This window comes from Malania oleifera, chromosome 2 (genome assembly GCF_029873635.1).
Source record: "Malania oleifera isolate guangnan ecotype guangnan chromosome 2, ASM2987363v1, whole genome shotgun sequence".
NCBI classification, from domain to species: domain Eukaryota; kingdom Viridiplantae; phylum Streptophyta; class Magnoliopsida; order Santalales; family Ximeniaceae; genus Malania; species Malania oleifera.
The window spans coordinates 117181559-117205704 of NC_080418.1; the positions used below are offsets into that span (position 1 = coordinate 117181559).

General features: G+C 37.0%; 1 protein-coding gene across 1 annotated transcript; it reads right to left on the bottom strand.

Moving 5' to 3' along the window:
* Positions 1-2289: 2289 nt before the first annotated feature.
* Positions 2290-12635, bottom strand: LOC131148673 (glutamate receptor 3.7-like). The gene is made up of 6 exons (XM_058098543.1): positions 11530-12635; positions 5269-6602; positions 4757-5034; positions 4573-4604; positions 3372-3778; positions 2290-2874 (listed from the first exon to the last, which is right to left on the bottom strand). The coding sequence occupies exons 1-6, from the start codon at positions 11783-11785 to the stop codon at positions 2458-2460; spliced, it is 2724 nt and encodes a 907-aa protein (XP_057954526.1). The 5' UTR covers positions 11786-12635; the 3' UTR covers positions 2290-2457.
* Between the last annotated feature and the right edge of the window lie 11511 nt (positions 12636-24146).

Consider the following 24146-nt stretch of genomic DNA (forward strand, 5'->3'; position numbering starts at 1 on the left):
TAGTAAAAAAAAAATCATATAGAATGAGATTTCATTATCAATGCTAAAATTTGAATTTGATTTCTGTGTCCATAATACTTGATGGTCATCTACAATCAAGAGAAAGAAAAAAGAGATAGTTTGAGAGAGCTCTGGTGGCCTCCAAGGGCCTTCTCTGACGCTTAAGTTAGCATTAGAATCATATAACGCTATGTGATTATAGTACAATATATGAAGTGTATCCTTTACCTTCTCTTATTACGCTCCTTTTATAGGCTTTCCTAAGACTGAATGGTTGTGTTGAGATTGGTAGTGCAATACGACATGCATCTGGAGCAGATGAACGTAAATATGACATTTCTCCATGGTGATTTGGAGGAGCTGATTTACATGATACAATTAGAAGGGTTTTGCTAATCTGGATAGAAGCACTTGATTTGTAAACTAAAAAATTCACTTTATGAGTTGAAACAGTCTTCGAGGCGGTGGTAGAAACGGTTTAACGTCTACATGATCTGTATAGGCTACAAGAGGTGTGAGTACGATTGCTGCAAGTATGTGATGAGTCTTAAGGATGGTTCTCTCATATTTTTATTGCTTTATGCTGATGACATGCTGATTGCTGTGAAGGATATGACTGAGGTAAATCAGTTAAAGACTCTGTTGAGTAAAGAGTTTGACATGAAAGTTTTGGGTGCGACCAAGAGGATACTTGGGATAGAGATTCGCAAGGACAGAGCTATAAGGAAATTATGGTTATCTCAGGGCGACTATGTGGAGAAAGTGTTGGAGAGGTTTGGCATGACTAATGCTAAACCGGTGAGTACACCATTAGCAAGCCATTTTAGGTTGTCTACCACCCAGTGCCCAAAGACAGGCGATGAGGTTTGTGATATGTTGAAGGTCCTTTATGTTAGTGCACTGAGATGTGTGATGTATGCCATGGTATGTACAAGGCTAGACCTAGTACAAGCTGTCAGCATAGTGAACAAGTTCTTTCCAAATCTGGGTCGACTTGATTGAGATGCAATCAAGTGGATTCTCAGATACTTGAGGGGTACAACTGAATATGATGTTATGTTCAGTAGACAGCAGAGTGGTCCATCAATGGTAGGTTATGTGGATGTTGGCAGGGGCCTTGGATGACAAGATGTCAACCACAAGGTACGTATTCACCCTTGTGGGAGGTCCTCTTTGTTGGAGGTCTATGGTGCAATCGCTCGTAGCTTTATCAACTATTGAATCGTAGTACATGATAGTGGCTAAGACTATCAAGGAAGCGTTGTGTTTTACATGATTAGTCAAGGAGCTAGGTATCCAATAAGGTGGAGTTCGGCTGTAGTCTAATAGTCAGAGTGTCATCTATTTGACAAAGAATTAGGTGTATTATGCGAGGATAAAGTACATTGATGTGTGGTTTCACAAGATTAGGGAACTGGTTGCTTCAGGTGAATTCCCGCTTGAGAAGGTTCACACGTCTAAGAATTCAACTGATATGTTGACAAAGCATGTTACAACGAATAAGTTCAAGCTTTGCTTGAACTTGATTAACGTCTCCAGGTGCTAGAAGGGAGGCAATCCCAATCTACTGTCCCAGGTGGAGTAACGAGTTATGCTTTCATATTTCTCCTAAGTGGTGAATATTCGTCAAGGTGGAGATTGTTGGATATGTGGCTCATATTGAGTGGAGTGCATACACCGGGAAAGTATGGTAAAGCAAAGAACAAGGAAGGAGGTTGAAGGAAGAAACTATTGACGTTTAGGTCGATGAGTGTATCGACAATTTTCCCTCAGTATTAAACTGTCGACGATTTTTCTAAAATCGTCGACAATTTCAATCTTCAAGATTGACCTTGGTATTAAACCGTCGACGATTTGCCTGAAACCATCTACAGTATTGTTTGGCATAGGTCACAAATTTTGAATCAAAAGATCAGTAAATTGAGAGATTTGCAGGATTTTTCTCTTGAATTTACTATAGAAGCATTTTAGATAGTTTCTAGGCCTTCTATATGCATAGGGTTTGAATATAAATAATATTTTGTAACCCTTGATGTAAGTTTTGACACATGATAGTGAAAATTAGTTGTTTGCTTTCGTGGATGTAAACACATTGCCGAACCACGTAAATTCTTGTATCTTTGATTTTTACTTTCCTTTATTCTCTTTGTGATTGCTTGTTTTCGTATATTAATCATTGGTTACTTGCATTACTTGTTTCAATTCGATTTGTTGATTTCCGCTGCGCATTGGCATTCAGGCCACTTTGCACAACAAAGATAAAACAAATTATTACACCTTACAACATAGTTTTATTAGGCATAGAAAGTAGTTTTATTAGGCATAGAAATATTTACATGCTATACCAAAAAAACAAAAAATCTAAATAGGATCAGTGTCCAACACCAAAATCATCAAATTACACTACTAAGAGAATTCCATTCAGCACTCTTAACTACGCATGCTGCATTGGTCGGTTTACTTGCCTACTTGGGGTTGAGAATTGTCAGACTGGGTAAAATACTTCTTGATGGCATCTTCCTTCTCATCAATGAAATTAAAAAAGTTAAAAATGATTTGAGAATAGTGGGTACTTGTTGATCCAGATGGTGGACCAGAAAGGTCTCTCTGCTTCCGTTTGTACCGTACAAATTGGCAGACCGCTCGTAACAGAAACACAAGAAAAGCAGTGATTGTAGAAACCCCGCACAAAAGATATAGACCCCAGAAGCTGCTCAGGTGAAGTTTATTAGGTTCAGAATCTTCTCCCCTTGCCCCAGGACAATCCATCTTACAAAACCACTTCTCATGGATCTTTTGAAGCCTTCCACTCTCAGAAAGTTTCAAGATTGCTGTAGACATGTCAATGGCAAGTGGAGAGTCTCTTCGAAAAGCCTGATTCATTATACAGAGTAGAATTAATGGGAAAATGCCATGAAAAGATCACTGCCAAAATGAAATGCCATATCATTCATTTATCATGATAATCATTCAAATTTTCAGATCACTATTTCTTTAAAATTTGATGTTTTTGCTAAAGCTCATGTTGCACAACTCGTGCATTCCATAGCTGCAAACTAGGGGACATCACTTTAAAGAAAATAAAATGTAAATGAAAATATGCTACTATAATGATGAGCACTTCACCAAAAATCTGATGTTTGAATTTTAAAAAATTACTTCCACTCATATCCATAATTCTGCAGAGCAAATGGATATAAGCTGTGTTCATTGCATGCTTATTCAGTGCTCAACACTTGTGTACACATGTGCTTGTTTGTACATGATACAATTATATTTTAAAGTCTATGGAGTGGGTGGTGTAGGGGAACCTGCTCCTGCAGGGGTGGGAAGAGATCTTAGAAAGCATATGTTTATAAACATCTACTTACGAATCCCCATCCGCTCTTGGTGAATGATTGCCCAACAATCCCAAAATCAGTTTGATTTGACAAAAATAACTCCACATAAGGAAGCTCATCAACAATAGCCACCACCCCTCCATCTCTTGGCCCCTTCCTCAATGCTCTTTCATAATCTCCTGGGGATCCTAGAGAAACAAGCCTCGACCGATGTATGTTAAGATTTTCCGTCAAGTAGCTATATGCAAATGAACCCTTTTGGAACCCAATAGGCAAGTTACTTGCAATCAAACTGTCAATTCCCGTTATGGATGATGACAGCTGTTGGACTGTAAGGATTGAAGTCAAGCTAGCTGTGTAGCTTGATGTGATCACCATCAACAGGAAAAGCCACACCACCATTACCATCCGCCCTAGTGTGCTTACAGTATCTTCTTCTGTGATTTAATGAGAAGACAAAAGGATTGTTAAATTTCAAACAGCATAGATTCTTAAAATTATGTAATTCAGCATCATAATCAGAAGAGTTATTAACGCCAACCAGGAGTACTTTATTTATAAAACTTCAGTAGAAATTTCAAGAGAATTTTGTAAAAAATTGAGAACATAAATTAATGATTATCATGCCCCCAAAAATAACAAAGAAATTTCAAGAGAACTTTTTCAAAATTAAGAACAAATATTCATGAAGTAATCAACTTTGATATAAATTATATTATGATTTTCATGCACAGAAAATAAATAAATTTTATAGAACAAATGCTCTGCTCTACCCAGGACTTGTTGTAATAGAATCTTTTAGATGGCAAAAGTACGTTAGCTTTTGTTGCCTTTATGCCCTTTAATGTCATAGTGGGCCCTTAAACCCACCTGGTAGTTCCAAATCTCTCAATCTTTTTAGGTTCTTTTTCCTTTTGGGAATTCTATGTTTGCCAATATTCAGAAAAGAAGAAAATTAAATTGAAAAGAGTTGCATTTAGAAATTTTAATGAATCGCAGCTTGATTTTAATTGGAGTTGCAAGAGTAGATATGATTTAAGGACTAAGATTCATAATGAAAATTGTCAAATTTGAAAAAAGAAAGACCAGAAATTTTTTTAACATCTTAACTAGACACAGCAAGTTTAAGGCATCCTTAAGGCCTTCTCATCGTTACTTTACCAATGATGGATGCACTCATATATATGGCTAAAAAGAAAAATAAGAAGATTAAGGTTGGGCTATTCCTTACGGTTTGTCTTAAACAGTGTTGAGAAGCTGAACCTGAAACATTAAATGAGTGAAAGTGAGGATAAATACTTCGTTACACATTGGGTTCATTCACAATTCAAAAGCATCAAGCCCCATGAGTGCTTGCATGTGCATTTGTGTGTATGTAAAACAAAAATGCATTTCAATAAACAGAAGATGCTTACAAGAACATTGTTATCAGCTGCTTTCTAGGGGGGCCTCGAAAATCTTCATTGACACGATGCTCAAGAATCCAAATAACCACGGCAATCATCACAAAGGAAGCTGCAGTGATGCACCACATCTCCACTGTAAATGGTTTGAGAAATACCCAAGCACTTGATGTTGATTTTCTAATTGGAGTAACAATGACAAGTCCAGTAGCAGCATAAGGCTGAGTAAAATCAACAATCTTTGTTCGGTTAGGCACAATTGCAATGTCTCCAACAGCAGCATCAAACGCCTGTCACCAAAAAGTTATGTCAATCTAAATGCTAATAGACGTGTTCTGCATAACAATTTGCAATATAGTATCTGGCCTTGCAAATTAATGGTTTACATCCAAGAGTCAGTGCCATATTTTTTAGCATAGAGCACATATAATTTTTAGAGCTATATAAGGGGATTTCTTGCATTCAGCATGTTTCAAGAGTTCTATCTTTTTCAATACTCTGAGAAATATGTACATTTCACTTACATTATCTGCAACCATTCTCACAAGCTCATCATAATTGGGGTTGGACCTACCATCCCCGAACAGCTCGAATCTGTAAGGAAGATAATATGGGACTAGTTTTCGTGCTTCCTCAAACAAATCAATACAGTATCCTCTAATTTCATGGACATTGTGTGAATCTGACATTACAAATTCAACAAAACTGAATCTGTTTGGCACTCCAATTTGCAGCGGCCTTTCATTGCCAGCAATCACCCACCCACGTGGCTTTTCTGTCATTTTTCCAGGCCAAGTGACATTTTGAAGCTGCTGATTGCGACGGGCATAGCTATCTTGTTCCTCTTTATGAGTTTTTGGGGGAAAAACTGAAAGACCTGAATAATTAGACCAGTAACCTACCCTGTGAATTGCCATCTGGTTAATATTAATGATTTCATAGCCAGCGCTCATGAGATTCCGATCTGGATTAAATTGAATATGACCTGTTAAACCAGAGAAATTTGTCTGCAATAATGTCCTGCGCAAAAGATCTCCACCATCAAATACTTTAAACTTCCTGAACTTTGGATCGTGAAATTGGTGAGCAAAAGAAAAATTAATACTGCCGTTTTCTTTTAAAAATTTATCAATTGAACGTGCAGTTGCCCACACTGTATCATAAGCCTGCAGTCCATAGGTATTCATCCCAGAATGAGCTAACCCTTTTTGCTGCATTTTTCTCCACCGAGAAAGAAAAGCCTTCTTCTGGACAGATGGTGGAATATATTGACGAATCCCCACTACCCCTTGGAGAAAGTTGAGTGAAGTTTGACTTGATGGGGAGAATGAATCTAAAGTGGTACAAAGCCAATCGGTCACAAGCCACACATAGTTTCTGGTCATCATCTTAAGTTTCTGAGCAATAGTAAAAATCCTAAGACCTGAGTCAGGATTCACATGAACAACATAAATACGAGGTTCAAGCGATTTGGATTTATTGAGCAAATCAGTTATAGTGTTGAGATTAAATCCGGTAGGTAATGGCAATTTATAAGATATTTTTGACATCTTCTTCTGAAGCTCATCATCTAAAGCTGATATTCCATTCCTTCCATATTCATTGTCCACAAAGATAGCAATGATCTCTCTCCACCCATAAAAGTAAACCAAATCAGCCATTGCAGCCATTTGGTAAGAGTCACTGTGCGTGGTTCGGAGAAAGAAAGGGAACTGCAAAGCAGAGAGTGTAGGGTCAGTGGCAGCATATGAGACAAAAGGCACTTGGAGACCATTAGCAATTTCTGCAGTCATATGAGCTATTGTGGAGGACAGGGGGCCAATCACGGTCACTACTTCCTTCTCAAGCAGTTGAAAAGCTGCGAAAAATAGGGAAAATCCAAAATCACAATTTAAGTAGAATGCAGCTTGTAGGAAGAAATCTAAATTCAAGTTCTGACTCCATTATATATCCATACACTGCATATACACAAATTATGCACAAAGGCAACCATTCAATTTCTCCCATCAAATAAAGAATCAATGCCCTAAGCATTCTTAAATCCAAATAGAGCTTGAACCACATGATTTAAGAAACTCAGCTAGAACTTGGTTTGTTTAGAAAATATTTTTTTTGAGGAACTATATGTGGGGCAATTAGGCATAAATTGATACCGAATCCTCAGAATTTAGTAAGTTCAACTCCATTAATAACCACTTATGAATCCTTTTTTCAGTTTATAACCATTATCTCAAGTTTTGGGTCAAGCTAATCCATTGATACAAATGGTTCATGGAACAAAATTGAGTTGGGCCATTGCATGTGAATTTGAGAAGTATATTTAGGGTGTGTTTGGGAACATAGATAATGGACATAGGATTAGGGCTTGTGTGGATTTGGATGGAACTCAATATAATTATATACTACATTTTGTCAAAATCCACATAGATCCAAATCCACGGTCCCAATTCCAAGCTCCCAAACACAGGATTAGTTTATACTCTAACAACACTCTACATTAACAACTGTAAACCGCATGAAGTGCTAAACACAAATAAACTGCAATAGACATAATCTTGAATTATGTGCAGTTTTGAAACTAAAGCCTTTTCCTCTTCCTTATTTTTGAATTGAAATTTATGGTCTCTATGCCCTTCTTTGGGCAGTAGAAGGATAAGGTGAGTTAGGATAGATCATGCTTTGAGGCCCTTGTGTTAACACCGGAGGAGCCCATGGGTAGGCTTGATACACATGGGTGAACACCAACTTGACCCAAAAGCTTAAGCCTATTGGGTCTTGGACTCAATCATGCATATAAGCACTCATCATCCACTCAAATTTTTCAATGTGGGACAAACTCACAAGTGAAATTCTTAACAATCTCCCTCTCACTTGTGAGTTCCAATTGCTCTCCCTTGAACGGAAACCCTCTCCCTTATGGGAATAAGACCAATTTCCCAACAGTTGCTCAAGTGTGCCTTACTACAGGCGCCTTACGTGCCTCGGATTGCATTCTACGTACCTCCCAACCAATCCTACCTCCAACATCTTGATCCTATTCGGATCCATCTCAAGCCTAGATGATCCTTATTGGCCTCGATCACATACTTGGTCCTCCATCTGTTAGCACATTAGGAGAATTAGTTTCACGTCTCGACTTTTTACGATATCGCTCACCCAGAGTGACGAACTGTTGACTCTAATATCACTTGTTAACACCAGAGGAGCCCATGGGTAGACTTCATACACATGGGTGAACACCAATTTGACCCAAAATTTTAAGCCTATTAGGTATCATGTATATAAGCATCCATCATCCACTCAAATTTTCCAATATGGGACAAACTCACAAGTTGTATTCTCAGCCCCCTGATATTCCTGAACTTATGAAAGGAGAAGGGAAGAGAGAGCAAATTATGAAATAAAGGCAAGAAATATAGTTGGGCCTGGTCAAGGAGTGGTTCAAGTTCATATTGGTTTTTAGCAATTGTTTGGTCAAAAGTAAGATGTTATACATCTGCATAAAAAAAAAATACCAACCACACATGGCTGCCTCTTTCAAAGGCAAATATTGGTAGCCAAACTCCTTGATGAGTACGCATTTAGTTTCAACAACCGATAAAAAAAAAAAATGAAGTTGAGTAAGAGATGAGGTGGATCAGAGAAATGTCAGCGCTAAGAATTTGTAGTATGTAGTAATATTGAGGATTCTGTCCCTGAGAAGCATTCTCTTGCGATGAAAAAACATGAAAAAGATAAACTGTGTCAAAATTTGTCCTTTCAGAAGAATGAAAGTTGCAGGACATTTCTATATCTATGTCACAAAACAAAAGATTTCTATTCCCAAGCAGCAAACACGTTTTAAGAATCCTTTCTTCCATTAACAGTTGAACCAGGACATTATAGGCCAAAAGAGTAGCTTATAATCACTTCAGAGGTACCACTTGTTTGTGAATCATTAATTAATAGTCCTACAGAACTGGAAGGGTAGGGTTTTTTTTATGAACAAATAAATTGTATTAGAGAGAGAGAGAGAGAGGACAACAAAAATGGAAATAAAATCAAGGAGAACAAAATATCCTCCCTCTAACAAAGGAAAAAAAAAAACCATACAAAAATGAAAACAATCAAAAAACATCTTGAAGAAAAACCAGCTGATCCTGCTGTAAATTTGAGACTCTGAGAGAGAGACATGTCAACAGAAGCAATTTGTCAAACACCACAGTGATGCAAGAAACACCACTCTGCTCCAAAGCAGATTAATAGACCTTAAAATTTCTAGCATTTATCTCTAACCAAACACTCCAGCCATAACAATACACTGCCACAAAGCTTCCCTCTCCTTCCCATTACCAACCCCCTAAACATAATAGTACATATAGCCTCCAAAGAGGAGGGGAAGACCTAGTTTTTTTAGCCAAAAACCCTAAACAACTAACCCCAGAGAGACCAAGTGAAGAGGCTGTGGAAAAATAGATATGAACAGGTCTCTGCTCTCCTAAAGTAAATGGCACAAATGTCAGGTGAAAGGGCGTTATTAGGTCTTAGCTTCTTAATCAAGTCATTGACATTGATTTTCCCAAGGACCAGTCCAAGTAAAAGCCTCAAATTTTAAAGGAACTTTAACTTTCCAAATCAAAGACTAAAGAGAAATGTTGCGATATGGATTGGATAAATACAAAACACAGCACAATAAATACAACAAGTAAATGAAATACAACCAACAAACAACAAGAACAACAACAAGATTTACATGGTTCGGAAAAGCCTACATCCATGGAAGCAATGGCACAAGAATTTCACTAAGGAAATCTCAATATACACAATACACTTCTCAAATGATCACTCTCTTTGTCAATACACGCCCAGAATGACATATATAATAGTCTCTCGGAGGTTTCCCTCCAATTACCCAACCACCCCAACCTTCAAATTCAAAATTCAAAAATTTGCTTGCAGCCCAGAAAGACTCATTGACGAGAACAGGGAATTAATTGATGATCCAGAGATGACACTCGTCGACGAGAACAAGGCATTCTTCGATGAGCCCATTTTCTGCTTTCAGTATCTCAAGATCTCTGAGTTTTTGTTGTTGCTCTCGGGATTTACTCGTCGACAATCACAGGGCACTCGTCAATGAGTCCCCGCTGTGCATCCCCTTTTCCTTTATTTGTTTATAAAACTCTTAAGTATAAGAGCTACACTTTAAACAACAAGAAAAAGGTGCAACATCACAAGTCAAATGAGAAAAGAAAGACTTGCAAGAAGGGCAAGCTAATGATTTCAGTTCAAGAAGCATCAATTTCTGGATAAAAAACACTGTAGTATCTCATATTCCAAAGTTCAAACTACAAACAAAATCATTAAGTAAATGTTATCATTGCTAGGGAAGCTCAAAGCTCTTCTTTCACTATAAAGCCTAAGTGCATGCACATATTTGTGTATGAATTGGCGTATGTAAAAGAAGATAAATGATGTCATGTATGAATAATATTATACAGCATGAAACTTATGAAGTCTCCTGGATTTCTCTTTTATTGATTTGTGAAGAAGAAAATGAGGAACGACAAATCAAATAAAAGGAAATGAAAGGAAAGCCAGCCATCCTTGAAATGTTGGCTTTTTAGGGCAGCCTTTGCAAGATAAAGAGTTTTATTTCTTTTTGTTTCTCTTATGCTTTTCTAATGAATCTTCAGAAACCAAACAGAACATAAATTTTCATAAGAGAATGAAGCTAACTGCCAGTTACTACATTAACAATCCAACTGGCATCTTTGGTGTATGGCATCACTTGGGTGAGAGAAAGTTGTGAGACATTTCTAAGTCTCTACATTCTTAGTTGCGAACATAGTTTTCCTCTATCAGTTTAGTCTGGACATTACAGTTCACATGGTAACCCCCTAATCACTTGATAAGAGTCCCCCATATGTTTTTTTTTTTTGTGACACTGATAGTCCATAATACAAAACTGGGAGTCCACTAATCCTACTAAAGGAATTTCTCAGGGTGCACCCTCTAATGATTTCAGTTCAAGGGGCATAATGAGAATTACATCAGAAAAAAGCATCCTATCATCTCATAGTCCAAATTTCCAAGAACGGCTAATAGTCAAATGTCATTGTCATGAACACGAGAGATCATTGCTTTTGTTTCACGTGTGCGCTTTTACATTTATGTAAATACATATATAAGATAAATGATGCTGAATATGATTGAAATTATCCAGCCTAAAGTTTACAAGATCTCACGGATTTTGCTTCCACTGATTTGTGTGCATGTCTGTTTTATCTTATTTTATTTTTTTGAACTTTCATTTGGTCTTTTTTTCTCCCCTTGTTTTCCTAGTGACTACCCGACATTCAAACAGGACATAACTTGTTATAAGAGAAAAAGCCCAACTTCCAATTCTTACATTTTGAGCAGTTGACAATCTAGCTAGCATCTTTGGGTATCCACCAATATTACATAATTCTTTCACACATAAAAAACTTTAAAATAAAATGAAAATATAGACCAAAGAATATGAATTTGGATAATCACACGCAGAAGAACTCTAAATCTTGTTAGAATACAATGTTTACAATTCAAAGATTGGAAGAGTTTGACAGATTACAAACTTCGCAGCTGGCTCAGAACTTAGGAAAAAGAAGAGTAAGCAAGAGAGCAGTAAATTGTGCAAGTAACCTCTGAAAAAAAGAAAAAAATCAATCACAGAAAGAAACAGGCTGTACCGATGGGAATCCCTCAGACAAATTCCAAGTCCAAAAATTAAACAAGAAACTACAAGAGAAAGGTTTTGATGGTACCTTGAATGGACCCCATGAAGGGATTGCACTCTGTATCCTTCTTGATTAACCTCAGTTTGGTCCCATTGAGAATGCTTTGATCATGATTAATATCAAAGACAGCGGCCTTCATGGCTGCCTTTGCAGCTCTACCAATTACTGAATTAAAAGTAAAAGCCGCGCCAATATTCACAACAACAGGTTTCTGGCAGCACACATGACCACTGAGGAAGACCCATATCAAAAGGAACAGTGGAACCAGCAGAGAAGACTTCATAATTTACGCTTGAAACTAACAATAATTCTATCTGTTACAAGCTTGCAAAGTCTCTAAACCTGAGCTCAAAAGCAAATTTTTACAAACACCCACATGGTATTTGAAAGACAGAGTAAGAGTAGAGGGATTATGATCAGCAATGGTGCCTAAAAACTTAAGGGAGAAAACTAATAACCCAAGATCTGTTAGCTAATCCAAGCTTGCAAAGTCTGTAAACCTGAGCTCAAAAGCACATTTTTAAGAGTAGTGGGATTATAATCAGAAACGCTACCCTAAAAACTTAGGGGTATCCTACAGATTCAGGGGCGTCTCTGTGCCATCATCAGAAAGCTGATAAACCCAAGATTGCAAAGTGTGTGAACCTGACCTCAAAAGAACATTTTAACAAACACCCAAATGGCATTTGATGGAGAGAGTAGAGTAGAGGGAGTAGAGGGATTATGAACAGCAATAGTGCCCTAAAAAGTTAAGGGTATCCTACAGATTCAAGGACACCTCTGCGCAATCATCACAGAAGTACCCAGAAAGGAGTGAACATCAATTCAACCAAGAGTGTCAATTACAGCCACAGACCGAAGAAAGCGGCAACTGCCATCTCCAAATCGTCAATTCCTAGCAGTTTCCCCGCTTCCAAACATGAGAAATTTCTGCACCTGATAAGGTCAAGTCTGGTGGGCCTCGCATGGTAAATGTGCACAACAGGGAAATTGTTGAAAAGATGAGAGATGGAAATTTCGCGTAGCACTACAGAATTCTGAAATGAGAATCTCATTTTATCAGTGTGGGGAACTTGGTGGGAGAAGAATTATCAAAGATGGGGTCAAAAGAAAAGCCAGAAAGCTTCGTTTCTACATGCATGCATACATGCAGTGGTCTATATCAATCACCATGCATGGATTTTCTTTTCCACCCCCAAAGGTACTGACGCCCTTAAAAAACAAAGATTCAAAGTGAATATAAAATAGAATCAGTAACAAGAATGAATCTTGGAAGAAATTAAAAAAAAAAAAAAAAAAAAGATTCAGTGACAAACCAGTCCTTTGTGACGTAAAATATTGTTGAGCACAATAGTTGCATCAAGCTTATGGCGAGAAGTTGTTGTGTCGGGCATCCCACTTGTGTCAAACACCAATATTACAACTATTGTTATTGAATATATAAGAAATTGAAGTAATGCAGAAACTAATAATAAAACAGTAAAAAAAACAAGATAAGAAATTTACGAGATTCGATATAGAATTACTTACGTCCTCGGGCGGTGATGATCAATCCACTGCTTTTTAACAAAGTACAACTTTAATGTGTGTTTTACAAATGAAGAGTTGAGCTCTTTATATAGTTTCAACTTCAAGTCCAAAAAACACTTCTCTCAAATGTGGGACAAATAATATAAAAAATTTAAAACAATCTTTTATACTAATATGGAACTATTCTACCAATATGGGGGAAAAAAAAAACAACAAATCTCTACCTTGACGATAAATTCAACAAATTTTTCAGTCACCAACATTTTTTGGAGTTCCACATCATCGGCGCCTTCCAAAATTATTTATACTTGCAGGATATTGATCAAGTTCAAACAATGTTTGAACTTGATTGTTGTCACAATTTTGGTCAACATATCTACGAGATTTTCAGTTATAGCAATTTGTTTGAACTTGATTGTTGTCACAATTTTGGTCAACATATCTGCGAGATTTTCAGTTATAGCAATCTTCTGAAAAAGTATCTTACCTCCATCAATAATATCCCGCATAAAATGAAACCGAACGTCGATATGTTTCGTTCGTGCATGGTAGACTTGGTTCTTTGCCAAATGAATAGCACTTTGACTATCACAGAACACGACAATGTGTTTCTAAACAACTCCCAAATTTTCAAGTAAACCCTACAACCAAATAACTTCCTTAACAGCCTCTGAAGCTGTCATGTACTCTGCTTTTGTTGTAGACAAGACAATGGTAGACTGTAAGGTAGACCTCCAACTCACTAGACCATTAGCAAATATAAAAACATATCCAGTAGTTGATCGATGTTTATCCAAATCACCTGCAAAATCAGAATCCACATATCCAACAACACGTTGATCAATAGTATTATTTTTCTCAAATACTATACCAACATCAATCGTATTCATAATATATCTCAAAATCCATTTCACAGCTTACCAATGTCCTTTACCCAAATCATGCATATACCTGCTCACTATACTAACAGCTTGTAAAATATTAGATTTAGTACAAACCATTGCATAGATCAGACTACCAACAACACTTGCATAAGGAATCTGTGACATATACTTACGTTCCTCATCTGATTTAGGAGATAAAGTCGCATTAAGTTTGAAATGAGGAGCAAGAGGAGTGCTTACTGGTTTTGACTGCTCAGACATGCCAAAACTCTGTACTACCTTCTTCAAGTTCTGTTTCTGAGATAAACTAACTCTTTCTCTCATTTTGTCTCTGTGAATCTCCATGTTAAGTATCTTCTTTACTTCACTAAGATCTTTCATCTCAAACTTTTGATTTAACTAACTTTTCAACTTGTTGATTTCTTCCCTATTCTTTGAAGCTATCAACATATCATCAACATACAAGAGTAAATATTAAGAGATCCATTTTGTAGTCTACGAAAATAAATACAATGATCATGTTTATTTCTGATGTACTTCTGACCCATCATAAACTGATAAAATCGTTTGTACCACTGTCTTAGAGACTGTTTTAAACCATACAATGATTTACCAAGTTTACATACCCAATTTTCTTTTCTAGCAACCTGAAATTCATCTGGCTGAGTCATATAGATTTCCTCTTCCAAATCACCATGTAAAAATGCAGTTTTTACATCGAGTTGAACTAGTTCAAGATCAAATTGTGCTATTAAAGCCAACAAAATTCGAATGGAAGAATGTTTAACAACTGGAGAAAATACCTCATTATAATCAATGCCTTCCTTATGTGCATAGCCCTTAGCTACCAATCTAACTTTGAAGCGAACATTATTTACATATGGAAATTCTTCTTTCTTTACATTAACCCATTAACAACCAATTGCTTTCTTACCCTTGGGCAGCTGGGCTAGCTCCCAAGTTTGATTCTGATGAAGAGACTACATTTCTTCATCCATTACTTTTTTCCACTTGTCTGATTCAGAGTTCCTCATTGTTTCTTTGAAAGTGTAAGGAGCATTATCATCCACAACTGGAAGTGTATAGGCCACCATATCAGTATACCGAGCAGGTTTTCGAATTTCTCGTCTTGGCCTTTGAGAAACAATTGATTCTTGTTGCTGTGAAGATTCTCGAATTGAAATCTCCTCTTCTTGTACACTATTCCCCATTGTAACTGGAGAGTTACCTTGTGTAGTCTCATTTCTCACTAGGTTTCCCAAAATTGTCTCAACCTCCACCTATTGTTGAGTACCACTAGTCTTCTCTTCAACTTGTGACTTCTTGTGTATTGTTTTCTTCATCATCGCAAGTTCATCAAAAGTCACATCCCTACTAAAATCATTTTTTTTATCGTCTCTAGACACCAAAGACGATATCCTTTGACTCCTGCACTTATCCCCAAGAATATTGTTTCTTGGCTCTTGAATCCAACTTAGATTCTTTAACATGATAATAAGCTATAGTACCAAATACATATAAAGAATCATAATCACTAGCAGGCTTTCCATACCATACCTTTTAGGGTGTTTTCCCCCCTATTGCAAATGATGGTACATGAATGATGAGGTGACACGCATATCTAACAACCTCAGCCCAAAACCTTTTGTCTAACCCAGCATTAGACAATATACATCGAACTTTCTCCAGCAAAGTCCGATTCATGCGCTCTGCCACCCCATTCTGCTGTGGTATATTTCGAACTGTGAAGTGTTGAGTAATACCTTCATCTTGACATACCTTCATAAATGGGTCACTTGTGTATTCACCACCATTATATGATCTGAGCTGTTTAATCTTTTTGCCAGTTTGAGTTTCAACTAATTTTTTCCACTTAAGGAAAATATCACACACTTCATTTTTATGCTTCATAAAATACACCCAAACTCTTCTGGAAAAATCATCAACAAAAGTGACAAAATAATGCATACCGCCTAACGAAGCCGTTTTTATAGGCCCCCATATATATGTATGGATGTAGTCTAAAATACCTTTAGTTTGATGGATTGTTGTGCCAAATTTCACTCTAGTTTGTTTTCTCAGAATGCAATGCTCACAAAATTCAAGTTTGCACACCTTGGCACCCTTTAACAAACCTTACTTAACTAATTGCTGCAAAGATTTTTCTCCTGCATGTGCTAATCGCATATGTCATAACCTGGATGTATCTGAACTTGCATCTTTCTCAGAAACAACAGCTGCTGAGCCAATAACTGTACTACCTTGTAAATAATACAAGTTATTTTTCCTTATTCCTTTCACCACCACCAACGCACCTGATTTAATTTTTAAGGTTCCATCTTTCAAAGTGATAGTGAACCCTTTAAATTCTAAGGCACCCAATGAAATCAGATTCTTCTTTAGGCTTGGAACATACCTAACATCAGTCAAGGTCTTAATAGTTCCATCTTGATATTACTGTATTGATCCTAATCCAGTTGTTTTACAAGTTTATCATTTACCATAAAAACAATCCCACCATCTAATTCTTCAAAATTAGAAAATCATTCCCTATTGGGACACATGTGATAGGAACAACCATAATCCAACATCCACTCACCAAAATAATGTGACGAAGATGTTCCAACAAGTGAAAAATCTGACTCACTTCCATCATCGTTGGCTATATTGGCATTAGAATGTGCTTTGCCCTTATTCTTCTGTTGTAATTTAGGGCAATCTTTCTTCCAATGCCCTTTCTTACGACAAAAAGCGCATTCATCTTTAGCAGGTCTCCCACAAGATTTACTCCTCCCATGAGATTTACTCTTCCTTCCAGGCATATGACTCTGAGAACATCCCCTTATTGTTAGTGCTTCTACTGTTTCTTTATAGACCCTCTAATCCTTCTTTTTGCATTTAGTACTAATCAATGCAGTATAAACAGCATCATAAGTAACTTTAGCTTTCCCATACAATAAAGTGGTGGTCAAATGTTCATACTCATCAGGGAGAGAATTCAGTAACAATATGGCTTTATCCTCATCTTTCACCTTTTCATCCAAATTTAACAAATCGGCCAAAATTTTATCGACAGCATTTATGTGGTCATTAATTGAAATACCTGATTGATACTGGAAGAGAAACAATTTCTTTTTCAAATAGAACTGATTTTCCAGACCCTTGGTCATAAATGTATCTTCCAATGTTTTCCACAATTTCTTTGCAGATGTCTCACTCATAACACAATATTTTTTATTTTTGGCGAGACACGGACGAATCATACCACATGCCTGACGATTCATCTTTTCCCAATCTCAGTCACCTATATCTACCAGTTTATCATCCAAAGCAATATTTAATTCTTACCCATACAAGATGTCCATCACCTCACATTGCAATATACCAAAATTATTAGTACCATCAAATTTATCCACCTCAAACCGAGCATTAGCTATCATCTTCGATGATGATGTCGAAGCTAAAGGGGTTGGAGTTCGTGTGGACAGAGTTTCTTCTACTGCTGCACTAGTTTCTATCATCTCTATATATTCAATAGAAACCAACAAAGCAAAAGGCTTAGGGTGAATAGTACGTACCAACTGTGTCTACTTTATTTTATCTTTTGAAATTCCACTTTGATCAGGTCGATCTCCAGGGAGTGACTGAACCGCAATGGTCTCTGAGCACTCGCTTAGACAAGGTCTTTCTTAGGCATCAAATGTGGGATCAAGGATCCTAACAGAGGAACACTTCCGTATCAACACTATTCAACCTCGCTCTAATACCAATTATTGTGTCGGGTACCCCACTTGTGTCAAACACCAATACTACAACTATTGCTATTGAATATATAAGAAATTAAAGTAATGCAGAAACTAATAATAAAATAGTAAAAAGAACAAGATAAGAAATTTACGAGGTTTCGGTATAGAATTACTGACATCCTCGGGCGCCAATGATCAATTTACTACTTCTTGACAAAGTACAACTTTGAGGTGTGTTTCAAAAATGAAGAGTTGAGCTCTTTATATAGCTTCAACCTCAAATCCAAAAAACGTTTCTCTCCAATGTGGGACAAATAATATAAAAATTTCAAAACAATCTTTTATACTAATGTGAAATTATTCTACCAATTAAGTTTGTAGGATTTAGTGCTTGATTACAAAATTCATCTTTCTTATTACTAGGAACCTTAGGTTTTAGTGTTTGGAATTTAAAAAATTGTAAGAATTTGTTTAAAATATAATTTAATAATTTTAGATTGTAGTTGTCAATATAGATTTCACATCTTATTTCAATATTTTATTTAAATTTATATAAATCTCTAAATTGAAAGTGTGGACTATAAATCTTAAAATAAAAATTAAATTTGTAACTTTACAGTACTTCCCAACAAGGAGCATTGTAAAATTACAAGTTCACAAAATTACTTAAAAATTGAAGTTAAATATTTAATTTTCATGTTTAATTTATAGACAAGTATTGGCAATCGATCGTAAGGATATAAAATTTACATGCATGCAGGTTCAAAAATTCAATTTTTTTTTTTTTTTTATTTTAAATTAAAAAAAAAAAAAAAAAAAAAAGGAATATCCTTTTCACTTTTATTGCCATAAAAATGTTGGGGGTGATACTGCCCCAGGAACGGCAAACAAAACATTGCACCTGCCGTGGACGCAAAAGGGGTGACGTCCAGAGGATATGAGTAGAGTAAAATGTACAGTGCTTAAACTAGTTTTTGTAATTCTCATGTAGATGATAGGATAGCTCCACCTCTGTCTTTTGACTGAATGGGCTAACAATGAAATTAGGACGTAAAGCAGAAGCACTAACCAGCCAAAGTCACGACTCATGCCGTCATAGTTCCCCATGATCTTCCTCCATCTTTTTCTAACCAATGAAATTACTTTAAGATCAAAAAGTATTCAACATTATTTTATCACCGAAAAAGAAAAAAAAACTAAAGCAATCTATAGGGTTCCATATAATTAGACACAACTTGCCCGTCATACTAATAAAAATACTAAATGTCAAGGACTTATTGTAATGGTTATAGAATCATTAAGGACATTTAAACACTATATATACTGTTGAGGGAGAAATAGAGAGAGTGAGACAATACAAGAGAAGATAATTGTATTGAATGATGTCATTTGTATACAAGAGGGGTATTCTATTTATAGTCTATTCTAAGGGAAAAGTTTATTTATCATCCCAATGTGGGACAAGTGTTACATGTTATATACATTAACAGCCCCCCCTCAAACTCAAGGTGACAAAATGGAGACCAATTTGAGTTTGGAAACTAAATTCTGAAGGCATCCAGGAGGATGCGTCTTAATGAAGATATCTGCAGCTTGATCGGTAGAAGAAACTGATAATAGTCCACTGGTGTCACGGGTGAGATGATGTCGTACAAAATGACAATCAATCTCAATGTGTTTTATGCGTTCATAAAATACATCATTGTGAGCAATCTAGATAGCACTTTGATTATCGAAGCTGATGATACTAACAGTAGAATGAGTGACGCCCATGTCTTCAAGTAACCAACGAAGACAAAGAAGTTCCCGAGTTGCATTAGCAAGAGCACGATACTCAGATTCTGTGCTTGAACGGGCGACGATTGTTTGTTTCTTGCTACGCCAAGAAGTAAAAGAGCCACCCAGGAAGATGCAATAGCCAGTGGTGGATCTACGATTAGTGGGGTCACTTGCCCAATCTGCATCTGAGTAGGCATAAAGCTCAAGTGAAGAGTGGGCAGAGAAATGGAGACCATGAAATAGGGTCCCCTTAATGTACCTAAGAATGTGAAGTACTACAGCATAGTAGGGTGTGCAATGAGCAGAGAGAAATTGACTGACAATGTGGACGACATGAGAGATGTTTGGGCTAGTCACTGTAAGATAAACAAGACTCCCAACCAACTGGCAAAACAGGGTGGGATCATCTAAAGATGTAACATCCATAGGAGTGAGTTTTGAGTTATGCTCGAGAGGAGTGGTGCATGTCTTACTATTTGTGAGTCTTGCTCGAGTATGTTAGAAGATCTGAAGCATACTTGGCTTGAGAAAGATAATATCCTTTGGAGTTAGAAGTGATCTCAAGTCCCAAAACGTAACTGAGCTTCCCAAGATCTTTCATCTCGACATGTTGACTGAGATGGGTCTTGAGAGCCGAAATTCAAGATGTGTCATCTCCATTGATGATCATATCATCGACATAGAGGAGAAGAAGTATAGTCCCCTGGTCTGATTTTCGGATGAAAAGGGTGAAATCATGCGGGCTCGAAATGAATCCAAAATTTCTAATAGTCGTACTAAACTTGGCAAACCAAGCCCGAGGAGCTTGCTTAAGACCATATAAAGCCTGACGAAGTTTGCAGACTTGATGTGGAAGATGATAAGAACCAGAAGGAGGACATATATACACTTCATTAGTAAGTTCATCATGAAGAAAGGCATTCTTCACATCCATATGAAATAGACCCCAACGACGAATGGCAGCAACTGCAATTAAGCTGTGAACTGAAGTGAGACAAGCAACCGGAAGAAAGGTCTCCTCATAGTTGATCCCATACTCCTCGGTAAACCTTTTTTCTACCAAGCGAGCTTTGTACCGCTCAATGGGCTGATCAGAGTGAGTTTTGATTTTGTAAACCCACTTGCATCCTAGAGCATGTTTGCAAGTTGGTAGGTCCACGAGATCCCAAGTGTGAGTGTTTTCGAGTGCTTGTGGTTCCTCATCCATTGCTTTCTACCAAAGAGGGTTAGAACTAGCTTCACGATAAGATTGAGGTTCATGTTGAGTAAAAGTAGTGGACAAAACAAAGTCACGAAGATGAATAGAAAGAGTTTTTACCCGGTCACTTCGTCGAGGAGGGAGATCAAGAACTATTGGTGCAGATCCATCATTAGATACAAGTTGCTCAGAAATAGGCAAGGTGGATGACTCAAGTGGAGTATCTGAAGACATGTTAGGTGAATCTTTTGCTAGGGAAGTTGACTCGAATGAAGAGCTTGTCTCAGGAATATCAGGAAAAAGATCTATGGAGAGATCAGTGAAGAGTTGCGAGGTGTTATCATATGATAGTTGAAATTTTGATATGGAGGCAAACATCTTGTGTTTCCCAGAAAAGAAATGAGGTGATACTCTGAGATGTTTGTGTTGGCCTTACAAGGTTTAAAATCTTGTTTTGATGATAACAAATAAGAGGAACTTAACATATTTGGTTAAGTGATGATATTTCAAGACTCAAATATATGGCTACAAGGTCAAAACCTCACAAGCATCAATGAAAGCTTGTACTCCAAAGAAAGATTATCAAGTGAAACTTAAAAGGCATGGATTCAAAGATGATCTATTAAAGGTTGAAGATCATGAAAGCATGAATGAGAACTTGCTAAAGTCTAATAAACCTTAAAGATCATGAGAGCATAAAAGAGAACTTGCTAAAAGCTCGAAGAAAAAATGAAGCCAAGGAAAGAACAAAGCATGAAGACTTAAGTGCTTTGTGCATTCATAGAATACATCATTGTGAGCAATCTGGATAGCACTTTGATTATCGCAACTGATGACAGTAGCAGTAGAATGAGTGACACCCATGTCTTCAAGTAACCAACAAAGCCAAAGAAGTTCTTGAGCTGTATCAGCAAGAGCACGATACTCAGATTATATTCTTGAAAGGCGATGAATTTTTGTTTCTTGCTACACCAAGAAATAAAAGAGTCACCAAAGAAGATGCAATAGCCAATGGTGGATCTACGATTAGTGGGGTCACTTGCCCATTCTGCATCTGAGTAGGCATGAAGCTCAAGTGAAGAGTGGGTAGAGAAATGGAGACCATGAAATAGGGTCCACTTGATGTACCCGAGAATGTAAAGTACTGCAACATAGTGGGGTGTGCGAGGAGTAGAGAGAAATTGACTAACAATGTGGATGACATGAGAGATGTCCGGGTGAGTCACTATAAGATAAACAAGACTCCTAACCAACTGGTGAAATAGGGTGGAATCATCTAAAGGTGTACCATCTAGGAGTGAGTTTTGAGTTGAGCTCAAGAGGAGTGGTGCATGTCTTAGTATTTGTAAGTCCTGCTTGAGTAAGAAGATCTGAAGCATACTTGGCTTGAGAAAGATAATATCCTTTGGAGTTATAAGTGATCTAAAGTCCAGAAAAGTAACCGAGCTTCCCAAGATCTTTCATCTCAACATGTTGGCTGAGATGGCTCTTGAGAGCCGAAATTCAGGATTCGTCATCTCCATTGATGATCATATCATCGACATAGAGGAGAAGAAGTATAGTCTCCTGGTCTGATTTGCGGATGAAAAGGGTGGAATCATACTGGCTGGAAGTGAATCCAAAATCTCTAACAATGGTACTAAACTTGGCAAACCAAGTCCGAGGAGCTTGCTTGAGACCATATAGAGCCTGACGAAGTTTGCAGACTTGATGTGGAAGATGATAAGAACCAGAAGGAGGACACATATACACTTCGTCAGTAAGTTCATCATGAAGAAAGGCATTCTTCACATCCATCTGAAATAGACCCCAACGACGAATGGCAGCAACTGCAATTAAGCTATGAACTGAAGTAAGACAAGCAACCGGAAAAAAGGTCTCCTCATAGTTGATCCCATACTCCTGGGTAAACCTTTTTTCTACCAAGCAAGCTTTGTACCGCTCAATGGGCTGATCAGAGTGAGTTTTGATTTTGTAAATCCACTTGCATCCTAGAGCATGTTTGCAAGTTGGTAGGTCCATAAGATCCCAAGTGTGAGTGTTTTCGAGTGCTTGTGGTTCCTCATCCATTGCTTTCTACCAAAGAGGGATAGAACTAGCTTCACGATAAGATTGAGGTTCATGCTGAGTAAAAGTAGTGGACAAAACAAAGTCATGAAGATGAATAGAAAGAGTTTTTACCCAGTCACTTCGTTGAGGAGGGAGATCAAGAACTATTGGTGCAGATCCATCATTAGATACAAGTTGCTCAGAAGTAGGCAAGGTGGATGACTCAAGTGGAGTATCTAAAGACATGTTAGGTGAATCTTTTGCTAGGGAAGTTGACTCGAATGAAGAGCTTGTCTCAGGAATATCAGGAAAAAGATCTGTGGAGAGATCAGTGAAGAGTTGCGAGGTGTTATCATATGATAGTTGAAATTTTGATATGGAGGCAAACATCTCGTGTTCCTAGAAAACAACATGATGTGACACTCTGAGACGTTTGTGTTGGCCTTAAAAGGTTTAAAATCTTATTTTGATGATAACAAATGTAGACACCCTATTTTTGCCCTAGCCAAATAGAACAAGGGGTTCCCTTTGTTTTATTATTTTATTATTATTATTATTATTATTATTATTATTTTCTTCAAAATTGATACTTTATTATTATTATTTTTTATTATTATTATTATTATTATTATTTTCCTATATTATTAGTATATATTTATTATTATTATTATTATTATTATTATTATTATCCTTACTAGTACTTTTATTTTAAATTTTATTTTCCATTTATTTTATTGTTTTTGATATATTATTATTACAATTTTTATTATTATTATTATTATTATTATTATTATTATTATTATTAGTATTACTATTATTTTTTTTATTATTTTTATTATTATTCTTATTATTATTATTATTATTATTATTATTATTATTATTATTATTATTATTATTATTATTATCCTACTAGTATTATTATTACTATAACTATTATTATTATTATTATAAAAAATAAAAACAAAAAAAACACAAAAAGGAAAGTCTACACTAGGGTTTTGGGAAGAGCCTTTAAAAAGGCTTGAGAACTCATACGGACGCGGGGGGGGGGGGGGGGGAGAGGCCAAAAAGAAAAACAAACCAAAAAAAAATACCCAGCCGCTGCTCTTCATCTCCCTCCTCTAACCATCCATTCTCTCATCGATCCTCTTTTACTTTGCCGCGGCTACCCTCTTCCTCCTCGCACAGCCACGGAGCAGCCCGCACAGCACTCTGCGCACAAGGGCATCACTCACGCACAGCCAGCCCCTCTCAGTTGCGCCCAGCAGCTTCGCCAGCTCCGACCCCCATCATCCACTGCTCTGGCCACCTGCCCTGCAACTCCCGTCACCGTTGTATCCAAGTCCACGTCGCAGAGCATCCCCAACCATCCATCACGGCTACTCCTCTCGACGCCCACTGCGTCCGGCCGTCATCTCTCCATCCTCACTCTGCAACTTCTACTTCTCCCGCAAGCCG

What these genes read in the sequence shown, in the direction of transcription:
- LOC131148673 (XM_058098543.1), bottom strand. Translation starts at nt 11,785, where the DNA reads ATGAAGTCTTCTCTGCTGGTTCCACTGTTCCTTTTGATATGGGTCTTC. An exon ending in CAGCTGATAACAATGTTCTT is followed by an intron (nt 4,605 to 4,756) that starts GTAAGCATCTTC and finishes TTAATGTTTCAG; the next exon opens with GTTCAGCTTCTCAACACTGT. An exon ending in CCAAGAGCGGATGGGGATTC is followed by an intron (nt 2,875 to 3,371) that starts GTAAGTAGATGT and finishes ATAATGAATCAG; the next exon opens with GCTTTTCGAAGAGACTCTCC.